The sequence below is a fragment of the Calliphora vicina genome, chromosome 1, assembly GCF_958450345.1.
Source record: "Calliphora vicina chromosome 1, idCalVici1.1, whole genome shotgun sequence".
In the NCBI taxonomy this organism is placed as follows: Eukaryota; Metazoa; Arthropoda; class Insecta; order Diptera; family Calliphoridae; genus Calliphora; species Calliphora vicina.
The window spans coordinates 161,521,174-161,548,434 of NC_088780.1; the positions used below are offsets into that span (position 1 = coordinate 161,521,174).

General features: G+C 34.5%; 1 protein-coding gene across 1 annotated transcript in view; it reads left to right on the plus strand.

The window, feature by feature from the left end:
- The window catches only part of LOC135953842 (dynein beta chain, ciliary), a 148,583-nt gene extending 122,764 nt beyond the window's left edge, over positions 1-25,819 (plus strand). Inside the window, exons 20-32 of the mRNA XM_065503858.1 lie at positions 8,165-8,431; positions 8,741-9,786; positions 9,838-10,830; positions 10,891-11,652; positions 14,077-14,668; positions 14,761-15,009; positions 18,916-19,392; positions 19,941-20,305; positions 21,345-21,483; positions 22,346-22,512; positions 22,597-25,368; positions 25,435-25,629; positions 25,690-25,819. Of these exons, the coding sequence (XP_065359930.1) occupies positions 8,165-8,431; positions 8,741-9,786; positions 9,838-10,830; positions 10,891-11,652; positions 14,077-14,668; positions 14,761-15,009; positions 18,916-19,392; positions 19,941-20,305; positions 21,345-21,483; positions 22,346-22,512; positions 22,597-25,368; positions 25,435-25,629; positions 25,690-25,789 (8,124 nt within the window). The 3' untranslated portion in view covers positions 25,790-25,819. The remainder of the gene's footprint in view (positions 1-8,164; positions 8,432-8,740; positions 9,787-9,837; positions 10,831-10,890; positions 11,653-14,076; positions 14,669-14,760; positions 15,010-18,915; positions 19,393-19,940; positions 20,306-21,344; positions 21,484-22,345; positions 22,513-22,596; positions 25,369-25,434; positions 25,630-25,689) is intronic.
- Positions 25,820-27,261: the final 1,442 nt, after the last annotated feature.

A 27,261-nucleotide genomic window follows, 5' to 3' on the forward strand; every position in this document is an offset into this window, starting at 1 on the left:
TCTAAAATTGCTTATAACTCGTAAACTAATGGACCTACAGCGAAAATAAAGAAAATCTGTGATCACTCATATTTACCACTAAAATTCAATTTTTATAACGAAAATTCCAAAATATCTAAAATTGCTTATAATTCGTAAACTAAAGGGCCTAGAGCGAAAATAAAGAAAATCTGTGATCACTCATATTTCCCACTAAAATTCAATTTTTATAACGAAAATTCCAAAATATCTAAAATTGCTTATAATTCGTAAACTAAAGGGCCTAGAGCGAAAATAAAGAAAATCTGTGATCACTCATATTTCCCACTAAAATTCAATTTTTATAACGAAAATTGCAAAATATCTAAAATTGCTTATAATTCGTAAACTAAAAGGCCTAGAGTGAAAATAAAGAAAATCTGTGATCACTCATATTTCCTACCAAAAATTGATTTTCATGAAGAAAATTCCAAAATATCTAAAACTGCTTATAACTCATAAACTAAAGGGCCTAGAGCGAAAATAAAGAAAATCTGTGATCACTCATATTTCCCTCCAAAAATTGATTTTCATGAAGAAAATTCCAAAATATCTAAAATTGCCAATAATTCGTAAACTAAAAGGCCTAGAGCAAAAATAAAGACAATCTGTGATCACTCATATTTCCCACCAAAATTCGATTTTTATAACGAAAATTTCAAAATATCTAAAATAGCTTATAATTCGTAAACTTAAAGGCCTAGGGCAAAAATAATAAAAATCTGTGATCACTCATATTTCCCATCAAAATTTTATTTTTATAACGAAAATTTCAAAATGCATAAAATTGCTTATAATTCGTAAACTAAAGGACCTAGAGCGAAAATAAAGAAAATCTGTGATCACTCATATTTCCCATCAAAAATAGAAGAAAATTTCAAAATATATAAAATTGCTTATAATTCGTAAACTAAAGAACCTAGAGAGAAAATAAAGAAAATCTGTATTTGCCACCAAAATTCAATTTTTATAACGAAAATTCCAAAATATCTAAAATTGCCAATAATTCGTAAACTAAAAGGCCTAGAGCAAAAATAAAGACAATCTGTGATCACTCATATTTCCCACCAAAATTCGATTTTTATAACGAAAATTTCAAAATATCTAAAATAGCTTATAATTCGTAAACTAAAATTCGATTTTTATAACGAAAATTCCAAAATATCAAAAATTGTTTATAATTCGTAAACTAAAGGGCCTAGAACGAAAATAAAGAAAATCTGTGATCACTCATATTTCCCACTAAAATTCGATTTTTATAACGAAAATTCCAAAATATATAAAATAACTTATAATTCGTAAACTAAAGGGCCTAGAGTGAAAATAAAGAAAATCTGTGATCACTCATATTTCCCATCAAAAATAGATTTTCATGAAGAAAATTCCAAAATATCTAAAATAGCTTATAATTCGTAAACTAAAGGACCTAGAGCGAAAATAAAGAAAGTCTGTGATCACTCATATTTCCCACAAAATTCAATTTTTATAACGAAAATTCCAAAATATCTAAAATTGCTTATAATTCGTAAACTAAAGGGCCTAGAGCGAAAATAAAGAAAATCTGTGATCACTCATATTTCCCACCAAAAATTGATTTTCATGAAGAAAATTGCAAAATATCTAAAATTGCTTATAATTCGTAAACTAAAGGGCTTAGATCGAAAATAAAGAAAATCTGTGATCACTCATATTTCCCACCAAAAATAGGTTTTCATGAAGAAATTCCAAAATATCTAAAATTGCTTATAATTCGTAAACTAAAGAGCCTAGAGCGAAAATAAAGAAAATCTGTGATCACTCATATTTACCACCAAAATTCGATTTTTAAAGGACCTAGAGCGAAAATAAAGAAAATCTGTGATCACTCATATTTCCCACCAAAAGTTGATTTTCATGAAGAAAATTCCAAAATATCTAAAATTGCCAATAATTCGTAAACTAAAAGGCCTAGAGCAAAAATAAAGAAAATCTGTGATCACTCATATTTCCCACTAAAATTCAATTTTTATAACGAAAATTCCAAAATATATAAAATTGTTTATAATTCGTAAACTAAAGGGTCTAGAGCGAAAATAAAGAAAATATGTGATCACTCATATTTCCCACCAAAATTCGATTTTTATAACGAAAATTTCAAAATATCTAAAATTGCTTATAATTCGTAAACTAAAGGACCTAGAGCGAAAATAAAGAAAATCTGTGATCACTCATATTTCCCACCAAAAATTGATTTTCATGAAGAAAATTCCAAAATATCTAAAATTGCTTATAATTCGTAAACTAAAGGGCCTAGAGCGAAAATAAAGAAAATCTGTGATCACTCATATTTCCCACCAAAAATTGATTTTCATGAAGAAAATTCCAAAATATCTAAATTTGCTTATAATTCGTAAACTAAAGGGCCTAGAGCGAAAATAAAAAAAATCTGTGATCACTCATATTTCCCATCAAAAATAGATTTTCATGAAGAAAATTGCAAAATGTATAAAATTGCTTATAATTCGTAAACTAAAGGGCCTAGAACGAAAATAAAGAAAATCTGTGATCACTCATATTTCCCACCAAAAATTAATTTTCATGAAGAAAATCCAAAATATCTAAAATTGCTTATAATTCGTAAACTAAAGGGCCTATAGCGAAAATAATTAAAAACTGTGATCACTCATATTTCCCACCAAAATTCGATTTTTATAACGAAAATTTCAAACTATCTAAAATTGCTTATAATTCGTAAACTAAAGCACCTAGAGCGAAAATAAAGAAAATCTGTGATCACTCATATTTCCCACTAAAATTCAATTTTTATAACGAAATTCCAAAATATCTAAAATTGCTTATAATTCGTAAACTAAAGGGCCTAGAGCGAAAATAAAGAAAATCTGTGATCACTCATATTTCCCACCAAAATTCGATTTTTATAACGAAAATTTCAAAATATCTAAAATTGCTTATAATTCGTAAACTAAAGCACCTAGAGCGAAAATAAAGAAAATCTGTGATCACTCATATTTCCCACTAAAATTCAATTTATAACGAAATTCCAAAATATCTAAAATTGCTTATAATTCGTAAACTAAAGGGCCTAGATCGAAAATAAAGAAAATCTGTGATCACTCATATTTCCCACCAAAATTCGATTTTTATAACGAAAATTTCAAAATATCTAAAATTGCTTATAATTCGTAAACTAAAGGGCCTATAGCGAAAATAATTAAAAACTGTGATCACTCATATTTCCCACCAAAATTCGATTTTTATAACGAAAATTTCAAACTATCTAAAATTGCTTATAATTCGTAAACTAAAGCACCTAGAGCGAAAATAAAGAAAATCTGTGATCACTCATATTTCCCACTAAAATTCAATTTTTATAACGAAATTCCAAAATATCTAAAATTGCTTATAATTCGTAAACTAAAGGGCCTAGAGCGAAAATAAAGAAAATCTGTGATCACTCATATTTCCCACCAAAATTCGATTTTTATAACGAAAATTTCAAAATATCTAAAATTGCTTATAATTCGTAAACTAAAGCACCTAGAGCGAAAATAAAGAAAATCTGTGATCACTCATATTTCCCACTAAAATTCAATTTATAACGAAATTCCAAAATATCTAAAATTGCTTATAATTCGTAAACTAAAGGGCCTAGATCGAAAATAAAGAAAATCTGTGATCACTCATATTTCCCACCAAAATTCGATTTTTATAACGAAAATTTCAAAATATCTAAAATTGCTTATAATTCGTAAACTAAAGGATCTAGAGCGAAAATAAAGAAAACCTGTGATCACTCATATTTCCCACCAAAATTCGATTTTTATAACGAAAATTTCAAAATACCTAAAATTGCTTATAATTCGTAAACTAAAGCACCTAGAGCGAAAATAAAGAAAATCTGTGATCACTCATATTTCCCACTAAAATTCAATTTTTATAACGAAAATTCCAAAATATGATTTTTATAACGAAAATTCCAAAATATCTAAAATTGCTTATAATTCGTAAACTAAAGGGTCTAATAAAGAAATAGCGAAAATAAAGAAAATCTGTGATCACTCATATTTCCCACTAAAATTTCTTAAATTGCTTATAATTCGTAAACTAAAGGGCCTAGAGCGAAAATAAAGAAAATCTGTGATCACTCATATTTCCCACTAAAATTCAATTTTTATAACGAAAATTCCAAAATATCTAAAATTGCTTATAATTCGTAAACTAAAGGGCCTAGAGCGAAAATAAAGAAAATCTGTGATCACTCATATTTCCCACCAAAATTCGATTTTTATAACGAAAATTTCAAACTATCTAAAATTGCTTATAATTCGTAAACTAAAGCGCCTAGAGCGAAAATAAAGAAAATCTGTGATCACTCATATTTCCCACTAAAATTCAATTTTTATAACGAAATTCCAAAATATCTAAAATTGCTTATAATTCGTAAACTAAAGGACCTAGAGCGAAAATAAAGAAAATCTGTGATCACTCATATTTCCCACCAAAAATTGATTTTTATAACGAAAATTTCAAAATATCTAAAATTGCTTATAATTCGTAAACTAAAGGACCTAGAGCGAAAATAAAGAAAATCTGTGATCACTCATATTTCCCACCAAAAATTGATTTTCATGAAGAAAATTGCAAAATGTATAAAATTGCTTATAATTCGTAAACTAAAGGGTCTAGAGCGAAAATAAAGAAAATCTGTGATCACTCATATTTCCCACCAAAAATAGATTTTTATAACGAAAATTTCAAAATATCTAAAATTGCTTATAATTCGTAAACTAAAGGACCTAGAGCGAAAATAAAGAAAATCTGTGATCACTCATATTTCCCACCAAAAATTGATTTTCATGAAGAAAATTGCAAAATGTATAAAATTGCTTATAATTCGTAAACTAAAGGACCTAGAGCGAAAATAAAGAAAATCTGTGATCACTCATATTTCCCACCAAAATTTGATTTTTATAACGAAAATTCCAAAATATCTAAAATTGCTTATAATTCGTAAACTAAAGGGCCTAGAGCGAAAATAAAGAAAATCTGTGATCACTCATATTTCCCACTAAAATTTCTTAAATTGCTTATAATTCGTAAACTAAAGGGCCTAGAGCGAAAATAAAGAAAATCTGTGATCACTCATATTTCCCACCAAAAATTGATTTTCATGAAGAAAATTCCAAAATATCTAAAATTGCTTATAATTCGTAAACTAAAGGGCCTAGAACGAAAATAAAGAAAATCTGTGATCACTCATATTTCCCACCAAAATTCGATTTTTATAACGAAAATTTCAAAATATCTAAAATTGCTTATAATTCGTAAACTAAAGGGTCTAGAGCGAAAATAAAGAAAATCTGTGATCACTCATATTTCCCACTACAATTAAATTTTTATAACGAAAATTCCAAAATATATAAAATCACTTATAATTCGTAAACTAAAGGGCCTAGAGCGAAAATAAAGAAAATCTGTGATCACTCATATTTCCCACCAAAATTCGATTTTTATAACGAAAATTTCAAAATATCTAAAATTGCTTATAATTCGTAAACTAAAGAGCCTAGAGCGAAAATAAAGAAAATCTGTGATCACTCATATTTCCCACCTAAAATTGATTTTCATGAATAAAATTCCATCACTCATATTTCCCACTAAAATTCAATTTTTATAACGAAAATTTCAAAATATCTAAAATTGCTTATAATTCGTAAACTAAAGGGCCTAGAGCGAAAATAAAGAAAATCTGTGATCACTCATATTTCCCACCAAAATTCGATTTTTATAACGAAAATTTCAAAATATCTAAAATTGCTTATAATTCGTAAACTAAAGGACCTAGAGCGAAAATAAAGAAAATCTGTGATCACTCATATTTCCCACTAAAATTAAATTTTTATAACGAAAATTGCAAAATATATAAAATTACTTATAATTCGTAAACTAAAGGGCCTAGAGCGAAAATAAAGAAAATCTGTGATCACTCATATTTCCCACTAAAATTCAATTTTCATAACGAAAATTTCAAAATATCTAAAATTGCTTATATCGTAAACTAAAGGGCCTAGAGCGAAAATAAAGAAAATCTGTGATCACTCATATTTCCCACCAAAATTCGATTTTTATAACGAAAATTTCAAAATATCTAAAATTGCTTATAATTCGTAAACTAAAGGACCTAGAGCGAAAATAAAGAAAATCTGTGATCACTCATATTTCCCACCCAAAATTGATTTTCATGAAGAAAATTGCAAAATATCTATAATTGCATATAATTCGTAAACTAAAGGGTCTAGAGCGAAAATAAAGAAAATCTGTGATCACTCATATTTCCCACCAAAATTCGATTTTTATAACGAAAATTCCAAAATATATAAAATTACTTATAATTCGTAAACTAAAGGACCTAGAGCGAAAATAAAGAAAATCTGTGATCACTCATATTTCCCTCCAAAATATGATTTTTATAACGAAAATTCCAAAATATCTAAAATTGCATATAATTCGTAAACTAAAGGGTTTAGAGCGAAAATAAAGAAAACCTGTGATCAGTCATATTTCCCACCAAAATTCGATTTTTATAACGAAGATTTCAAAATATCTAAAATTGCTTATAATTGGTAAACTAAAGGACCTAGAGCGAAAATAAAGAAAATCTGTGATCACTCGTATTTACCACCAAAAATTGATTTTTATGAAAAAAATTCCAAAATATCTAAAATTGCTTATAATTCGTAAACTAAACGGCCTAGAGCGAAAATAAAGAAAATCTGTGATCACTTATATTTACTACCAAAATTCGATTTTTATAACGAAAATTTCAAAATATCTAAAATTGCTTATAATTCGTAAACAAAAGGGCCTAGAGCGAAAATAAAGAAAACCTGTGATCACTCATATTTCCCACTAAAATTAAATTTTTATAACGAAAATTCCATAATATCTAAAATTGCTTATAATTTGTAAACTAAAGGACCTAGAACGAAAATAAAGAAAATCTGTGATCACTCATATTTCATACAAAAAATTGATTTTCATGAAGAAAAAAGGCCTAGAGCAAAAATAAAGAAAATCTGTGATCACTCATATTTCCCACCAAAAATTGATTTTTATAACGAAAATTTCAAAATATCTAAAATTGCTTATATAATTCGTAAACTAAAGGGCCTAGAGCGAAAATAATGGAAATCTGTGATCACTCATATTTCCCACCAAAAATAGATTTTCATGAAGAAAATTGAAAAATATATAAAAATGCTTATAATTCGTAAACTAAAGGGCCTAGGCGAAAATATGTGATATTAGCCGTCACACATGCTTTAGTCGTCACACATATGTCCATTATCTGAGTTATTTTCAATAATCTTAGAATGGTTTAACGTTGTTTATAGTGGAGCAAATCTTGGAAAACTCTTCAGACTATACGTTGCTTATGATAGCATGGTGGCTAAGGACTGTATGCTCTAGATTTTAGTGCTGTTCTGGATTTTAAACTTTCGTCTTTGATAGCAGCTTGGTTGCCTGTGTTAATATCTTCGACGATTACAACAACTTTCTGTTATACCGTATTGTGTTTCTATTTATCGGTATTGATTCCTTGATTGCGATATTTAAGCATCCCCATTGATCCTTTTAGGAATTCTGCTGATTTTCTCTATGTCTATTGATATTAAATTTTGGTAAGATGTTCAATATTTGTTGATGTCCGGAATGATCATAAACCACCAATTTGCCCATAACTTTTAATATGGCTGCAGCCACGAATGCTTTATATTTTCTCAAGCTTTCACTGAGTCCAACACATCTTCCATGCTTTATTCTGAAAGTTAGGGTTTGTATAATATTCGACCCTCCTATTCCTTGTAACCAGATACATTTTAGTTGACGTTTACGTTTAGATTCTTTGAAAGAAATGGTGTATTGGACAAAATATGATATTACAAACATTTTTAACCAGGAATTCATAGTTGTTCCCATTTAAATTTCTCTTTTTTTTCTCTATTTAAAAATGCTTTAAACATTCACTCATGCCTTTCGCATTGGCAAAACTATTTCGCCATCATTACAAATAACGACTGACAAAAATGAAATACAAATAAAACAACACCAACTCAACAATGACTACGGTGGACGACACTGTAAGTCATTGCATCTTGTTATGGGTGGCGCACCGGCTGGGCCAGCTGGCACTGGAAAAACCGAAACCACAAAAGATCTAGGACGTGCACTGGGCGTAATGGTTTATGTGTTCAATTGTTCTGAGCAAATGGACTATAAATCCTGCGGTAATATTTACAAAGGTCTTGCACAGACAGGTGCATGGGGTTGCTTTGATGAATTCAATCGCATTTCGGTGGAGGTACTGTCTGTGGTTGCGGTGCAAGTTAAGACCATACAGGAGGCGATAAAGGTGAGTGGCCAGGATAGAAGAGTGTGTGTCAGTTACTGAGTAATGTTCAACATGTTTTTAAAACTGTTAATTAAAAACGAAATTGCGCAAGCTTGTTTTTTTAAAAAAAAAAACTACCTGCAAATGAACGAGTGCGAGCGAAAGAGTGTGCGTCTGAGTATGATTGTGTGTGCGAATGAATTGATTGCTTTTGTATTGCAACGACTGGCCAAAGATTATTTGTTCTGATGCTGTTGATGACAGTAAAGATTTAAGTTTTATTTTGGTTTTGTTCCTTTAAATCTTTTGGTTTTTTTTTGTGTTACACAGATGCATAAAACCTCATTCGTATTCATGGGCGAAACAATACCTTTGGTATCATCGATTGGCATTTTTATTACCATGAATCCTGGTTACGCCGGTCGCACTGAATTGCCCGAAAATCTAAAGAGTTTGTTTCGTCCCTGTGCCATGATTGTGCCCGATTTTGCTTTGATTTGTGAAATCATGCTGATGGCTGAGGGTTTCCAAGATGCCCGTATCCTGGCTCGGAAATTTATTACTTTATACACCTTGTGCAAGGAGTTGCTGTCTAAACAGGATCATTATGATTGGGGTTTGAGAGCTATAAAGTCGGTGTTAGTGGTGGCAGGCACTTTGAAAAGAGATGACCACAGTCGGCCCGAAGATCAGGTGTTAATGAGAGCCTTAAGAGATTTCAATATACCCAAAATAGTAACCGAGGATATATCCATATTTATGGGCTTAATAGGGGATTTATTTCCCGCCTTAGATGTGCCGCGTAAAAGAGTATTTGATTTTGAAAAAACCATACGCCGTGCTGTCAATGATATTAAACTGCAACCGGAGGAAGGTTTTCTAATGAAGGTAGTGCAGCTGCAGGAACTTTTGGATGTACGCCATTCGGTGTTTATAGTGGGCAATGCTGGCACTGGGAAAACCAAAATATGGCAAACTTTACGTGAAACCTATCGCATACAAAAACTGAAACCTGTTTGCAATATTCTAAATCCCAAAGCCTTAACCAATGACGAGCTGTTTGGTATTGTAAATCCCACAACTAGAGAGTGGAAGGATGGCTTATTTTCTTCCATCATGAGAGAACAGGCTAATATGACAAATACTAATCCCAAGTGGATTGTATTGGATGGTGATATTGATCCCATGTGGATTGAAAGTTTAAATACTTTAATGGATGATAATAAGATTTTGACATTGGCCAACAATGAACGCATTTCCCTAAAGAAAGAGATGCGTTTGCTGTTTGAGGTGGGTCATTTGAAGGCTGCTACACCGGCCACAGTTTCAAGGGCAGGGATATTGTATATAAATCCTTTGGATTTAGGCTGGTCACCGTAAGTAAATTAACTCATCTCGTATGTTTTCACTAACACATTCTCTTACAGCTATGTATCTTCCTGGCTGGAAACTCGTACCGATATGATTGAACGCGGTATTCTAACTGCTCTGTTTGAAAAGTATTTTCCCAAACTTTTAATGAGACATCGAGATTTTCGCCGTATTATACCCATCTCGGATATGGCAGTCATACAAATGTCTTGCAATTTACTGGAATGTTTGCTTGATACCCAGATTGAACATGACTCGACGCCTACCACGAATGTCATCAATCCTCATAGTCTACACCATAGTGGTGTGGCTCCCGATTCCTTGGAATTATATATTGAATTGATATTTGTCTATGCCGTAATGTGGGGCTTTGGTTCAGCTCTGTATCAGGATCACATAATCGATTGGCACCGAGAGTTTCATAAATGGTGGACATCGGAATTTAAGGATATTAAGCTACCCTCTCAAGGCACTATATTCGATTATTATTTAGATGTAAGAACTGAGAAATTCTGCCGTTGGTCAGAATTGGCCAGTCAAAAACAAATGCCATACATTCCAGAACCCCACTTGCCCATACAGAATATATTAATACCCACCATTGAGACTATACGTCTGGTATATTTTCTAGAGCTGTTGGTAAATCGTAATCTACCCTGCATGCTGGTGGGTAATTCAGGTTGTGGCAAGGGAGCCATATTTCGTGAACTCTTCGCTGTGTATGCTAATGCTCAAGATTCTATCGATAGCTTAGGTGCTACAACACAAATTTCCAATTCCAGACGTTTATCTCAAGCAGCTCCCAAAGTTAAATCATTAATATCCACCACAGTGCAAACAACTCATTTTAATTTTTACACTTCGTCGGAAATATTTCAAAAAATACTTGACAGACCTTTGGAAAAGAAATCTGGTAGAACATATGCTCCCTCGGGAGCCAAGAGACGTTTGATATATTTCATCAATGATTTAAATATGCCGGAAGTGGATGCTTATGGCACCGTACAACCTCATACCATAATGAGACAATTTATGGACTACAAACAATGGTAGTTATAGGAAATGCTAAAGTTTGAAATAATATTTTAATTAAGTTCTTTGTATTAAAGGTATGACCGCCAATGTTTGCAATTGAAAAACATACGCCACTGTCAATTTGCCGCCTGCATGAATCCAACAGCTGGCTCTTTCACCATAGATCCCCGCTTGCAGCGACACTTTTGTGTCTTCTCTGTAGCAACGCCTAGTGAATTTACCCTACAATATGTTTATGGCAGTATTTTAAGTGCCCATTTAGAAAACCCCACCAACAACTTTAGCAAGGAAATAAAATCCATTGGCCAGGTATTGGTTAAAGTTGGCATAGCTCTGCACAAACGCATGGAATGTGCTTTCCTGCCAACAGCCGTAAAGTTCCACTACATCTTCAATATGCGTGATTTAACACACATTTATCAGGGTCTTATGAATAGCATGGGTGCTCCTAATGTCGCTACAAATAATATGGTTTGTACGCGTAATATCGGGGGCACAGTTTGCAATAAGCCTGCAGATCTTATACGTCTTTATGTACATGAAGCATTTCGTGTGTACAACGATCGTTTGGTGGATCCTTATGACATTAAATCTTTTCGTAGTTCAATTCGCGATATCTTCAAAAAGGATATAGAGGATTTTGATGAGGAATATGTCTTCTCGGATCCATTAATCTATTGTCATTTTGCTCAATCGTTGGCGGATCAAAAGTATATGCCTTTAAAGAGCTGGGATTGTTTGTATCAGCTGTTGATGGAGGCTCAGGCGAATTACAATGAAGTTATTGGTTATATGAATTTGGTGTTATTCGAGGATGCCATGAAACATGTTTGTCGGTGAGTAAGTAAAAGAAATCTTATGTGTTATCAGCCCAATCATGAATAAAAAATCCGTGGGAATTTTTTTCCTTTGTTCCTATTCAAATTCAAAGTTAACAAGTAAGAGTGCTATATTCGGCTATGCCGAATCTTATATACCCTTCACCTTTGTTGTGGATGCATTATTATTTTTTATAATTAGTATATAGGTATGTATGTACATTGCCCACTTTCAGCTTACAGCATCCTAAATTTATCAAGAACACAAAAAACAACAACGCCAAACGAAACAGAACACCAAAAGAAAAAACAAAAACAAAATACGCAAGGCAATGAAACCAACACACATCCAAACATACGTTTAATTGTATAAAAAACAACAACAACGCCAAAAGAAACAAAACACAAAAGAAAAACAAAATACGCAAAGCTTGCACATCCAACCATACGTTTTGTTGTTTTTTGTCAAAGCATGCAATACATTGTGTTTTTTGATGAAATTTTCAGAGGTTGTCTCGGATTTTTGCTCATATCTCCGTTATTTATGGACGGATTTTGCTGATTTTAAATAGCAAAATTCTCGAAAGTATGTCTGACAGAATTGTTGAAGATTTGGATCCCGGAGATATCTGGGGCCTTCAGAAAATTGATTTCAACAGACAGACAGACAGACAGACAGACAGACAGACAGACAGACAGACAGACAGACAGACAGACAGACAGACAGACAGACAGACAGACAGACAGACAGACAGACAGACAGACAGACAGACAGACAGACAGACAGACAGACAGACAGACAGACAGACAGACAGACAGACAGACAGACAGACAGACAGACAGACAGACAGACAGACAGACAGACAGACAGACAGACAGACAGACAGACAGACAGACAGACAGACAGACAGACAGACAGACAGACAGACAGACAGACAGACAGACAGACAGACAGACAGACAGACAGACAGACAGACAGACAGACAGACAGACAGACAGACAGACAGACAGACAGACAGACAGACAGACAGACAGACAGACAGACAGACAGACAGACAGACAGACAGACAGACAGACAGACAGACAGACAGACAGACAGACAGACAGACAGACAGACAGACAGACAGACAGACAGACAGACAGACAGACAGACAGACAGACAGACAGACAGACAGACAGACAGACAGACAGACAGACAGACAGACAGACAGACAGACAGACAGACAGACAGACAGACAGACAGACAGACAGACAGACAGACAGACAGACAGACAGACAGACAGACAGACAGACAGACAGACAGACAGACAGACAGACAGACAGACAGACAGACAGACAGACAGACAGACAGACAGACAGACAGACAGACAGACAGACAGACGGACATGGCTTAATCGACTCCGCTATCTATAAGGATCCAGAATAATATACTTTATAGGGTCGGAAATGAAAAATGTAGAAATTACAAACGGAATGACAAACTTATATATGTATACCCTTCTCACGAAGATGAAGGGTATAAAAATGGGAAAAGGGAAAAAACTCTCGCGGATTTTTTATTCATGATTGGGCTGTATATCTACCTCTGATAACAATGTATGTATAGGATTTTCCAATAAGGGCGGTCGATGTTTAAATGGAATAAAACAAGTGTATGTCATCTGGTGTGAAATGTGACATCATTCAAATGTCCGCCAATGGTGGCTTGGATCCGAGAGTACCAATGAACTCTCGATGGATTATGATAACCGGATAGAGGCTTATTGGCATAGACTAGTGAATTCAGGCAAAGACGTTTAGCGGGATCAAATTGCACAATTTTGGTGATCAATTCAGTAGAGTAGAGTTTCAATTTTTAATTTCGAAATCGATTGATTTTTTTGGATTGTGATAACTTTGGGGGGACCGGATAGAGGCTTGTTGGCATAGACTTGTGAAGTTAGGAGAAGAAAGCTTAGCGGGATCAAATTGCACAATTTTGGTGATCAATTTAGTAGATTGGAGTTTCAATTTTTAATTACACTTCTGCATAGATCCAGCATACTTTTAGCGATGGATTATTATAACTCTGAGGGGACCGGATAGAGGCTTCTTGCCATATACTTGTGAAGTCAGGAGAAGAAAGCTTAGCGGGATCAAATCTGCAGCAAGCAGCAGTTTTTATGGACACATTGCCACTTGGATAACCGCATGTTCCCATATTGGGCAATTTTGTCGTTCGTGCCTCTTCTCGAAAGATGATGACGTTGACACTAACACAAGGCCTTTGACGGACAATATCGAACCGTCCTTATTGTATTGGATATCATTTCTTTTTTCCACTTCCACAATATCATTTGGAGATTCTTATAGATAGTGAATAGGATTTAATGATGTCCGATTGATCAACCAAATTCGACTGCAATTGGCTGAGCATAATTACTTTATTATATTTTTTTCCAGCATCAACCGCATATTGGAGAGTCCCCGCAACAATGCTTTGCTGGTGGGAGTTGGAGGTTCGGGCAAACAAACCTTGGCCCGCTTGGCTTCATTTATCTCCTCCTTTAGTGTTTTCCAAATACAAATTAAGCGAGGTTTCTCTTTGCAAGACATGAAAGAGGAAATTGGTGCCCTCTATATGAAAGTTGGCTTGAAAAATATGGCCTCAGTCTTTCTAATGTCAGATGCCCAAATACCCGATGAATCTCTATTAATGCTTATTAATGATTTGCTGGCTGCCGGTGAAATACCAGAACTTTTCAGCGATGATCAATTAGACACAATAGTAAATGGCATACGCAACGAGGTCAAACAAAGCGGTACTCTGGATTCAAAAGAGAATTGCTGGCGATACTTTGTGGAAAAAGTAAGACGACTACTGCGTTTAATACTTTGCTTTTCGCCGGTGGGTCAAACGTTACGTGTACGTGCTCGTAAATTTCCCGCCATACTGAGTCACACCTGCATTGATTGGTTTCATGAATGGCCCAAAACAGCATTGGAATCCGTATCACAAACATTTTTAAGCGAAATTAACACACAAATATTACCAGTAAGTATGAATGTGCATACATATCAGCAAAAGTATACAAAAATAATTACAACTGAACATTAATTTAATTTCTACTTCGACATCCCTTGCAGCGTGAACTTATTAATCCTGTCGGTTGTTTTATGGCCTACGTACATGGTACAGTGAATCAGATTTCAAAGATTTATTTGCAAAACGAAAAACGTTATAATTATACGACACCGAAAACATTTCTCGAATACGTATTTCTCTACCGCAAATTGTTGGTGGATAGGAGCGGCGAACATACCAGCCGTATACAACGCTTACAGAGCGGCATGGCGAAATTGGCAGAATGTGCACGTCAAGTAGATACACTGAAGGTGAGAAAAACTGAATTCATAAATACTTCGACAAAACGTGTGTGTTTGGATGTGTGTGTGTGTAGTTGATGTATATACGTGTGTGTATACATATATGAACTTACATGCTCACATGCAATAAAATACAGAAAAATGCCAGAGTTTAAATGCAAACTGCACACAATATTTTTTTGTTTTAGTGTGGAGAGTTTCTTTTAAAACTCGGTTCAGGAAATTCGCTACAAATACTGGTTAATTATTCTATATGGGTTCAGCTTTAATGTAGTTCACTCTGCAATAGTGGTCGGCTCCACTCATTACACGTCGTTAGGGTTCCCGATTTCCCGGACTTTTCTCATACACGGGACATAATGAAAAATACGGTTCATACCCGATAATGTTTAAATATTAAGTTAATGCAAAAACCTGTACAAATTTAACACTTCGATTAAACAGATCTTACGAACTATTGAACTGTTAATAGCAAATGCAATTCAGAGACTCTCGTTAATTTTTTTTTTTGCATGATCCACTTTAAATTAGATGATCATGACCAAGAGAAGCATCGCATCTGTAATACTTTGTATGCAGAATATTCCTCACAACATTCACTACTTCCTTCCCTGGATCCGAGAGGTAAATTAGATGATCTTATAACCAAAATGTTGTGAGGAATATTTTGAATACAAAGTATTACACTACTTCCTTCCCTGGATCAGAGATGTAAATTAGATGATCTTATGACCAAGAGAATCATCGCATCTGTAATACTTTGTATGCATTAAAGGTGATTTTCTGTAATGATACTGTGTCGTGGTGGGATAAACTAGTAGTCGTTGTGCATGTCCTCACACAGTGTCACGGAACCGAGATGTTCAATTTTCAAAGGCTCTGCCACTTCAATCCGGCTGAATTTAATCGATTATCTGAGTTATATTGACTCTGCGGACATCAATCTATTTCTGCTTACTAATATAGACCTGTGCCATCAAAAACCCCACAAGATAAAGTTTATTGGACAACTCACGTCATCCCCCTTAAATTAATCATGCTAAATTCAAAAGATCTTTGGCTTTAACGGGGGGAAGGCTTTTGCATGACTTCTCAGTATTAATGACTGTAGTAAAACTCCTGATCAATCATTTGAAAGGTAACGATCTGTAACGATACTGGGTTATGGTGGGATAAACTAGTAGTATTTGTACATGTCCTCGCACGGTGTCACGGATCCGAGATGTCCAATTTTCAATGACTCTGTTACATAAATCCGGCTGAATTTAAGCGATAACCTGAGTTATATTGACTCTGCGGATATCAATCGATTTCGGCTTACTGACATAGATCTGGGCCATCAAAAACCCCACAAGATAAAGTTTGCTGGGGTCAAATCGAATGATCTTCCTGGATAACTCACGTCATCCCCCTTAAATCGATCATGCTGAATGTCCATTGTTCAATTTGGGGTATAAATTCCATGGATCTTATGCTTTAACAGGGGATGGCCTGATAACTTTTGCATGACTTAGCAGCAGTAATGACGAGACAGTATATAGCCCTTATAAAACTCCTGGTGCAGATGGAATTTATCCATGTCACCTGCAACAGGTGAACAGCTCAAAACCTGCTCAAAACTGAAAATTTATTGACCACTGCAAGCCTTCGATAATACGGAATTGACCAAGCGTTATCAATGAAACACGTTTTGATTATTCTTAGAAACTGGGCACTGGAGATGCTGACATCAAGAGTCCATAAGTTTTAACTGAAGGAGTTCACAAGGTATCGTGGATCCTGGTTATCGGTGGTTAGGTGGAGTTCGCTTTGACGTCATCCCCCTTAAATCGATTTTGCTGAATGTCCATTGTTCATTTTGGGATAAATATTCCATAGTTATTTGACTTTAACGGATAATGACTTTTTAACTTCAGCATGACTTAACATTAGTAATGACGGAACAGTATATAGCCCTTATAAAACTCCTGTAATTAATCCATGTCACCTGCAACAGGTGAACAGCGTCGTATAGAGAATTTATTGACATCAGCAAGCCTTCGATAATGCGGAATTCACCAAGCGTTATCAATGAAACACGTTCCGACAGTAAGTTTGAACTGAAGGAGTTCACAAGGTTTCGTATTATCGAGTATACTGTGGATCCTGGTTATCGATTGTTCGCTGGACTTCCTTAATGACATGTGTTTACGCCATCGATCTGGTTATTTATGTTACTAAGTTTCACAAAGTTTGAAGACAGGATCCTGAATCTAGCCCTAAAATGTTGTGAGGAAAGAGGACTGAAAATTCACCCGTCCAAGTTTATCTTGATCTCACCAGCTAGGAGTAAATCCTAGAAGCTCCTATCACTCGACAAAACTTAGGATAAATACGAGTGTTCACTGGACATCGTATACGCTTTGGGAAATGCTCCAAGTGACTGTGTAGATTATATGGGTTGCAGAACGAAACCTCAGAACATTAAATCGGTCATGTAGATCGGTGCCTCGCTTTAACATTCTATATACTGAATTACCTACTCTAGTGAAACGCATGATCGAGAAGATGAATCGTAAGCATTATCGGTGTTACTAACTAGAATTCTTAGACACCACAACAATACATTTTAACGATATCTTACACTAAAAGTTCAATTTAAACTGATCTTAAGGAATCTTCTTCAAAGATAAAAAAGACAATGGAAAATTCGATGATATTAATCTGAAATTAGAAGACTTTTTAAACATATTCCTTTATGTACAATTCAATTAATTTAATTTGAAATAAAAAAATGTTCTTTCGTTTCCCAAAAACCTTTAAATAACCGATTCACCGAAATCGATTAACATAAGACAACAGCATGAAGCCCACACATACAATACTAAAAATTTCATCTATTACATTCACAGCGAAAGTATCGTGGCCAGTGACTCTTAATTTATGAGTTTGTTGCAAGTTCCATTCATACACACAAAAACTGCATACACACATGCATTCATAGACAATTTTGCCACATTTACTTTTACTCCACTATCACACACTGTGTATCAGTTTCCATGTGGAGTAGACATTATATACACCTTCGAACGACATTCAATTAGTGAGCGTAATTGAAACGTTGAATCCAACCAAAATGTGATTCGTAAATTCTTTTAAATCTTGTTTTTAATTTCATTCTTTCGTTATATTTTTTTTTATTTTACAATTTTTTTGTTGCTGTATTTGTGTGTGTTTGGGGATGTGTATACATGCGTTCAGTGTCTGTGTAAATGAATTGAGATCGAAATAAATTTTCTGCTTCAATTTTTACTTCGAATCGAAAGTTCATAATGAAAAATGTTGCAACATTTAATGGCCTTCGTTTGTCACCCAGTTTGGCTTTTCATTAACCTCGTGCACTACACTTTATTAATGCTTATGAATCGAAAATGTTGCAATATTCCACAGTAATTGAATTTAAAGTGAAACATTATTGTACGTCGATTGACAAATTTAAACCTATCAACAGCTTCACAATAAGGAAGCCAGGGCATATAAAAATCAGATGAAGTAGGAATTTGGCTGAAAGCATTAACAAAAAAAAAAACTCCAATGTTTTTAAGTATTTATAACAATTAGTGTTAAAAAAAACTGCAGTTACGTACGATATTTGTAGTAACATTTTCAGGATGTCCAAGAATTTGTTGCAAATCAACAAACAACTAAACTATTTAGAACATAGTTTGTGTAACCAACATTCTAGTTTTATACAATTCAATACTTTATTTATTTTAACAAGACTAAAATCTATACAGTTGTTTGTATTTGTTAAACATTGACCGATAAAGCTTAGGGCACTCTATGGTTGCAAATAACAAAAATCAATAAATTTGCCAATAAATTGTATAGAACACGAGTACAAATAGAACGAAATATGGCCCTTTTAACTTTCAGAATCAATTGGCCGTACAGGAAATTGAATTAAATGCCAAAAATGCTGCCGCCGATAAACTCATACTGATTGTTAGTGCCGAAAGTGAAAAAGTTAAACATGAGAAACATATTGCTTCGGAGGAGGAGAAACGTGTGCGTATTATTGAGGAAGATGTTTCATTAAAGACGAAACTATGTGAAGATGATTTACGTAAAGCTGAACCAGCTTTAGTTGCTGCCCAGGTTGCACTGAATACTTTGAATAAAAACAATTTGACGGAATTGAAATCATTTGGTTCACCGCCAAAGGCTGTGGTGAATGTGTGTGCTGCAGTGATGGTTTTATTTGCGCAAAATGGTAAAATTCCACGAGATCGTAGCTGGAAGGCAGCAAAGTTAATGATGGTTCGTGTCGATCAATTTTTGAATGATTTGGTAAATTACAATAAGGACAATATACATCCGAATATAATTGAGGTGTTGCAGGAGTATTTAAAGGTAAATATTTAATCTTTATCATGGTCTTGTCCGAAAAATGCTACAACTTTTTCCTTTTTCCTATTTCCTTTCTCCTTTTTCCTTTTTCCTATTTCCTATTTCCTTTTTCCTATTTCCTTTCTCCTTTTTCCTTTTTCCTATTTCCTATTTCCTATTTCCTATTTCCTATTTCCTATTTCCTATTTCCTATTTCCTATTTCCTTCTTCCTTCTTCCTTCTTCCTTCTTCCTTCTTCCTTCTTCCTTCTTCCTTCTTCCTTCTTCCTTCTTCCTTCTTCCTTCTTCCTTCTTCCTTCTTCCTTCTTCCTTCTTCCTTCTTCCTTCTTCCTTCTTCCTTCTTCCTTCTTCCTTCTTCCTTCTTCCTTCTTCCTTCTTCCTTCTTCCTTCTTCCTTCTTCCTTCTTCCTTCTTCCTTCTTCCTTCTTCCTTCTTCCTTCTTCCTTCTTCCTTCTTCCTTCTTCCTTCTTCCTTCTTCCTTCTTCCTTCTTCCTTCCTCCTTTTGGTACATTATTCTTCTCTTATGGTCTTATAAAATTGTCTCCCTTTCCAGGATCCCGAATTCAAACCCGATAAAATCGTTCAAAAATCCGTAGCAGCTGCCGGTCTATGCGCTTGGGTCATCAACATACATCGTTACCATCAAGTATTCCTCATTGTTGGTCCCAAACAACAGGCCCTAAAAGATTCTCAAAATGAATTGATTTCTGCCAGAGAACGTCTTGAGTATTTAAAGCTGAAAATCAATGATTTGGAACGCAAACTAAGTGAAATTCAAGCTGAATTTGAAGAAGCTGTAAAGGAAAAGCAAAAATGCCAACGCGAGGCTGATAAAACCACCTTTACGATCGATTTGGCACATCGACTGATCAATGGTTTGGCCAATGAAAATATTCGCTGGAAGGAATCAGTTCAAAAGTAAGATTTTTTACAACGAGTGCACTACCATTATTTAGACACCTTCACTTAAAAATAAACTATCTCACGAAATAAGAATTCCAAAAAATGTTATAGTTATTAGATACTTTAAAAATCAATTGTCCAGTATAATCGGCATAAACAAACAACTTGCCAATACATTTTTTTTCGGATACCATACAAAAACTCTATATTACTTATCCTTAGTTTAAACAATTTATTCTTAAATTCACATATTACAGCCCCATAATGCTGTAAGAAACAAAAGCGATTATTAATAATATTTATATTTATGTACGACTACGAACTCGTACAACAGTTCAGCACAGTTCGCATAAATAAGGCTTCGTATAAGTATGTTGTAATAAAATCAAACAGCTTTTCAATTGAAAAATTTCAACGTTATGAGAAAGAAAATACTCATACATTATTTACAACAATCCAGGGTATATACCAGTAACTACGTGCTGTGAACGAGTACTCGATGATGGAACAAAAACTCTACCATCAAACCATATACCCAATAAAACGTCAATACATTAAGCACCAGGAAAAAAATAAGGAAAAATAGTCGTTTTTAGGGTTTCTTCATCTTTTTGCACTTCATATCAATTATGAGCCAATATATATCGTGGCCACAAGTACACGTAATCATACTTGAACACATGTAGACAGAACACATAACGTTTGACCAATTTATCGTCTGTGATACAAATAATTACCCTTCTTCATTGCATTCAGTTTTTGTTTCTCATTTTGTTTTAGTCATAAAGAGGAAAAACTCTTAATGCGAATTGCTATCAATATCCCATGAATGTGTAACATGTACTTGTTTTTATTAATCCTTCTTAAGATGAGGATGATGATGAGGAGAAAAAATTAACTTTCATTTTTCGATTTCCGTTTCTCGTTATTATGCTACACATTTCCTTTTACTCACTGCTCTTCCTACTCACTCAATATTAACGGGTTTTTATTTCTTTCTCTCGTTCCCCCTTCTTCTGCATGCTTTGGTTGCTGTTGTTGGTGCTGTCAAAAGTCTACAGTGTAAGAGTTCGACACTACCTGGTGATATCCTGCTAATTTCCTCTTTTCTGTCGTATGCTGGCTGCTTTACACGTCGTTATCGCGAAGAATTGCAACAGAAAATGTGGATGTCAAACTTTCGTAAAATTGAAGTGAGTATATGTATAAATGTTTATGCTCATTTGTGGGGGAAAACTCTTGGTTTTTTATTTGGTTTTGCTGAATTTATTTCTTAAATTAAATTCCTTAAGCCAAAGGGCTTAATTTCAGATTTTACAAGCATGTTAAATTACATGAGGAAATTATCACACTTTAATAAATGGCATTAGAATTTAAATTGCTTAAAACCAAATGTTTTCAAAGGCTTTTGGTTCCTAGTGAGTATCTGACAAGGATAATTAATAAAACAAGTGAAATCAAAAGAACTTTCTTAAGTAGTGACAATATGACTTCAGAAGGTAGTTCAGGATATTATTTGTTTCTTAAAATGTATGATTGCAGCTCTGGATACTTAATATGATGACTGATAATATGGATACAGCCCCGCTGCATTCTACATCATCTAACATTGAAAATTTGGTCATAAATATTATCCAATACGGACTTAACTTTACCCACCGGAAGGTGCATTGGAGCTGCCTTTCAAATTGTCTCAGTTCTGCTGATATTTCTGCCAATAAACGTTTTATAAATTACGTTTTTACCTTTTAAAAATGGTGGTTTATTTTCTTTATATACGCCGGATACTTTTGATTGCACGGACCGTTAAATGCAAATTAATAGTGTAATTTCGTGATATCAATAATATTTCCTTGTAGATAATTGACGATGTTATACATCTACCAAATACAATTGAATTTAATATCACATAACAGGAACGGCAAAGAACACTAAACCAACTGGCTTAATGTTCAGCCGTGAACCGTTAAATTCAGCTTCCGGAACACATTTATCTCAAGAAATTTGTCTGTAAATCTATTTTGATATGAATTCTACATTTCTATTTTAATTTAGCCTCCCATTCCCCACACGGATTGCGTGGACCATTTGTCATTGTTTACAGATGATGCCCAAATAGCAACATGGAATAACGAAGGCTTGCCAATGGATCGCATGTCCACTGAAAATGCCACTATTCTAGTGCATTCAACTCGTTGGCCGCTCATGATTGATCCACAATTGTAAGTTCTTTCAAAGTTCAATTCAATAGCTTTATTTTCTATACCATACTTTCTTTATTGCCTTAATTCTGATTCCTTTTCAAGACAAGGCATCAAATGGATTAAAAACCGTTTTGGCGATAACCTGATAATCATACGTCTTACACAAAAGAATTTCCTGGAAACACTGGAAAAAGCCATGTCCAATGGCGATACTGTACTCCTGGAACAAATCGAGGAAACAGTGGATACCGTCCTGGAACCTCTACTCAGTCGAGCATTAATCAAACGTGGTCGTTTTATAAGAATCGGTGACAAAGAGCTTGATTTCAATGCCAAATTTCGTTTAATACTCCACACAAAACTGGCAAATCCTCATTACAAACCAGAAATGCAAGCCCAAACAACCCTTATCAATTTCACAGTCACTCAAGATGGCCTGGAGGAACAACTGTTGGCGGAAGTGGTTAAAATTGAACGGCCCGATTTGGAAGAAATGAAAACGGAACTTACCATACAACAAAATAAATTTAAAATTGCCCTTAAAGAACTAGAAGATGACTTGTTAGCTCGTTTGGCCTCTGCCGGAGAGAATGTCCTGGATGATTATGAACTGGTAGCCAATTTGGAATCTACCAAGCATACTGTAGATGAAATAGAATTAAAGGTGAATGAGGCTCGTGTTACCACCATGCAAATCGATGAGGCCCGCAATATGTATAGAGCGGCTGCAAAACGTGCTGCTATTTTATATTTTGTGCTCTCCGACTTGAGTCGCATTAGTCCAATTTATAGATTTTCTCTTAAATCATTTATGCATGTGTTCAAGCAGGCCATAGTGGTGGCTCCTCAATATAGGCAATACGAAAAACGTGTTGCCTCTTTGGTGGATTCCATTACTTGTCAAACATTTTATTATGCCTTGAGGGGTCTCTTTGAAGTGGATAAATTGACATTTACCGCTCATATGACATTGCGTATCTTGGCTGCTAGTGAACGGATTTCCCTAGAGGAAATAGATTTTCTATTACGTTTTCCCCATGATCCCAACACCTTATCGCCAGTGGATTTTATAGGACGCATTGCTTGGAGTGGCATAAAGTCTTTGGCTTTAATGGACAATTTCTATGGCATAGATAAGGATATAGAAAATTATCCAAAACGTTGGCGCAAATTCTCCACCAGTGACATACCAGAACGTGAACAGTTTCCGGGAGAGTGGAAGCATCGCACACCTTTACAAAAGTTGTGCATAATGAGAGCATTAAGACCAGATCGTGTAACAAATGCTATACGTTTGTTTGTGGAGCAGACAATGGGCCAAGAATATGCCCAGGTTAAAACTTTTCAATTGGCGGATATATTCAGTGAAATCACAGCAGCCACGCCCATATTTTTTATACTTTGCCCGGGAGTAGATCCCATCTATGATGTTGAAAGGCTGGGCTTGCAATTAGGTTTTAGTACTACTAACGAAAACTTAATTAATATTTCTTTGGGTCAAGGCCAGGAAATTGTGGCAGAGCAAGCAATTGCCAAAGCTTTGGATTTGGGACAACAATGGGTGGTTTTACAAAATATACATCTGGTGGCTAATTGGTTGCCCACATTGGAAAAGCTTATAGAGCGCATAACTGCGGATACTGAAAACCTTTCAGAGTCTAAATTTAGGTTATTCATTAGTGCTGAACCAGCCCCCGATCCCCAGTACCACATTATACCACAAGGTATATTAGAATCTTCCTTGAAAATAGTTAATGAGCCGCCTGCCGGCATGGCAGCCAATATGCACAAGGCCTGGGATAATTTTTCACAAGAGGCTTTAGAGACCTGCACCCAGGAAGCTGAGTTTAAGTCGATACTTTTTTCGCTATGTTACTTTCATGCTGTTGCAGGCCAGAGACGTAAATTTGGTCCCTTGGGTTGGAATAAAGTCTATCCTTTCAATATAGGAGACTTAACAATTTCTGCCTCTGTTTTGCACAACTATTTGGAGGGCAGTAATCGCATACCCTGGGAGGATTTGCGTTATCTCTTTGGAGAGATTATGTATGGTGGCCATATTACCGATGATTGGGATCGTAGATTGTGTCAGACTCATTTGGAGGAGTTACTGCAACAAGATTTAGTTGATGGCGATATGGAATTGTGTCCTGGATTTCCATCACCTCCCAATCTAGACTTTCAAGGCTATCACAATTATATTAATGAAATGTTACCACCCGAGTCACCTTTACTGTATGGACTACATCCTAATGCTGAAATTGGTTTCCTAACAAATGCCTCCGAACAACTGCTTAAGACCGTGTTCGAATTACAGCCACGTCAGTCTGAACTTAGTACCTCCTGTGGTGCTCCGCGCGAGGAATTGGTGAAAATAATGGCAGATGATTTTCTAGATAAATTGCAAGTGGAGTTTAATCTCCAAGCTTTGCTAAATCGTGTAGAACGTAAAACACCTTTTGTGGTGGTGGCTCTGCAGGAATGTGAACGCATGAATAATTTAATACGGGAAATAAAGAGATCTCTGCGTGAGCTGTTGTTGGGTCTTAAGGGTGAGCTTACCATAACCTTGGAAATGGAGCGTTTAGATCATGCTCTCTTTTATGATCATGTGCCAGAGTCTTGGACTAATTTGGCTTATCCCAGTATGTTGGGTTTGCAGAGCTGGTTTGCTGATCTCTTGCATCGCATCAAGGAATTGTCACTGTGGCTTAATGATTTCAAATTGCCCTGTACCATCTGGTTGGGAGGACTCTTTAATCCGCAAAGTTTTCTAACGGCCATTATGCAAGAGAGTGCAAGGAAGCATGATCTGCCTTTGGATCGTATGTGTTTGGCTTGTGATGTCACCAAAAAAGATGTGGATAGTGTAACGTATGTTTATAATATGATCATAATTTGTATATTAATGATTGTTTCAATTGTTTTTTTTGTGTATAGTTTACCACCTTTGGAAGGTGCCTTTATACATGGTCTGTATTTGGATGGCGCTAGCTGGGATTGCCAATTGAACTCTATTGTTCCTTTACATCCTAAAGAATTACTTTGTTCCATGCCGGTTATTTGCATTAAGTCTATTGTACAAGAGAAACAGGATCTGCATCGCATCTATGAATGTCCTTTGTACAAGACTAGGTAAAATTTTATATTTTTGAGTTTATGAAAGATACGATTTTAATATAAGCTTCATTACAGATCTCGTGGCAACACTTATGTTTGGACTTTTAATCTTAAATCTCGTGAACGCCCTTGTAAGTGGATTTTGGGCGGAGTGGCTTTGCTTTTGCAGGCCTAACTTAAAAAAAGCACATCTTTAAAAGCACACAGTTTGCTGATTCCTTTACTTGGAATTTAAATCAATTTATCTGTACTGCACATAACACAAATATAATAATTAAATGATGTGTTTAAAAATTCTTAATTGTTTTAGTTTGATGGTTATTTTAAGGGATTTTTGTTGGCGTACTATAGTCAGAATTGCAGGTTTTCGAATACACAAAAGCATTTGTAAATATTTCTGCCTATCTCACCTTGAAAATATTTCCAAACAAAATATTTTTAAAATAAATTAACAGTGTTGGAAGTGTTTTACAAAATATGTGGAAAATTGTCCCCATCTTTAAACAGTCGTTTGAATGATAGGCTCCCAAAATACCATTTTTTCATTATTGAAATATTTTCTTTATATTCCTATTCCATTTATATTATGTAGAGGGAAGGGAACCAACCGATACAGAACAGATGTCATGATTGGGATCTCGAAGATTCATGTTCTAACACTTTATATGAAAGGGACCTCAAACTTTAACAAGGCGTTGACCTTTAATTGGCGCCTTTTAGAGACTCTGTGACAGGTCACTAAACTAACACAAACAAACTTGTTCTATCCACAAAATTGGTTTAAAATTATTTTTTAAAAATTTATTTGTTTCTTTTCACATATCACGGAATTGGTGCGTGTTTAAAACAATTGACACAAATTTCCCGCAGGGTAGCAACCAATATCATTTAACCACCTGTAGTATATTTTCATTTCTCTTAACAAAGAAATTTCAATTACAATTCCATTGAATTTGCCACTGAACAGTCATTTGTCAAAATATGGCCATCATAAAGACCACATTTTCCATTTTCACTCTATCTCTCTCTTGCTCTCCCACTCTCTTCCAGGTGGCAAGAGTAAATTTCGCAAAATTGTTGATTTTATCACATTTGAAAATCAAGTAAATAAATTAAATGAACATAAAATTAAGATAAACTAAAATAATACTTGTGTCTTCTCTGTATCTCTGGTTGTTTAGAAAAACAAATAACTATAATGTGTTATAATTTATATGTAAAGATTTGAAAAATATTTTTTCATTATCAGGGTTATTCATATAATTATATGAGCTAATACAGTGTTTAACAAAATTGTGCTTACAGAAAAGTTGCTAACGATTGTCAGATCTTACAACATTGTCAAGAAAATGTTGCATATGTTTCAACCTAAGTTCACATGGTTGTGTTAACCATTTTCTGAGCATTTTTCTGACAACGTTGTAAGATCTTAAGTTAAAATATTAGAGAACAGCAGGAAATTATTAAAAAATAATAAAAATTCATGAATTATATACATATGGGGGATTTCATATCAAGTAAACCAACTTTTGAAATCGATTTCTTCCGATCGGGATGAAATTTGCACTAAATTAAACTATTTGGGACATATTTTGCTAAGAACAATAGGTAATAAGTTACATGGATGAGAAAACACCTATTTGGACA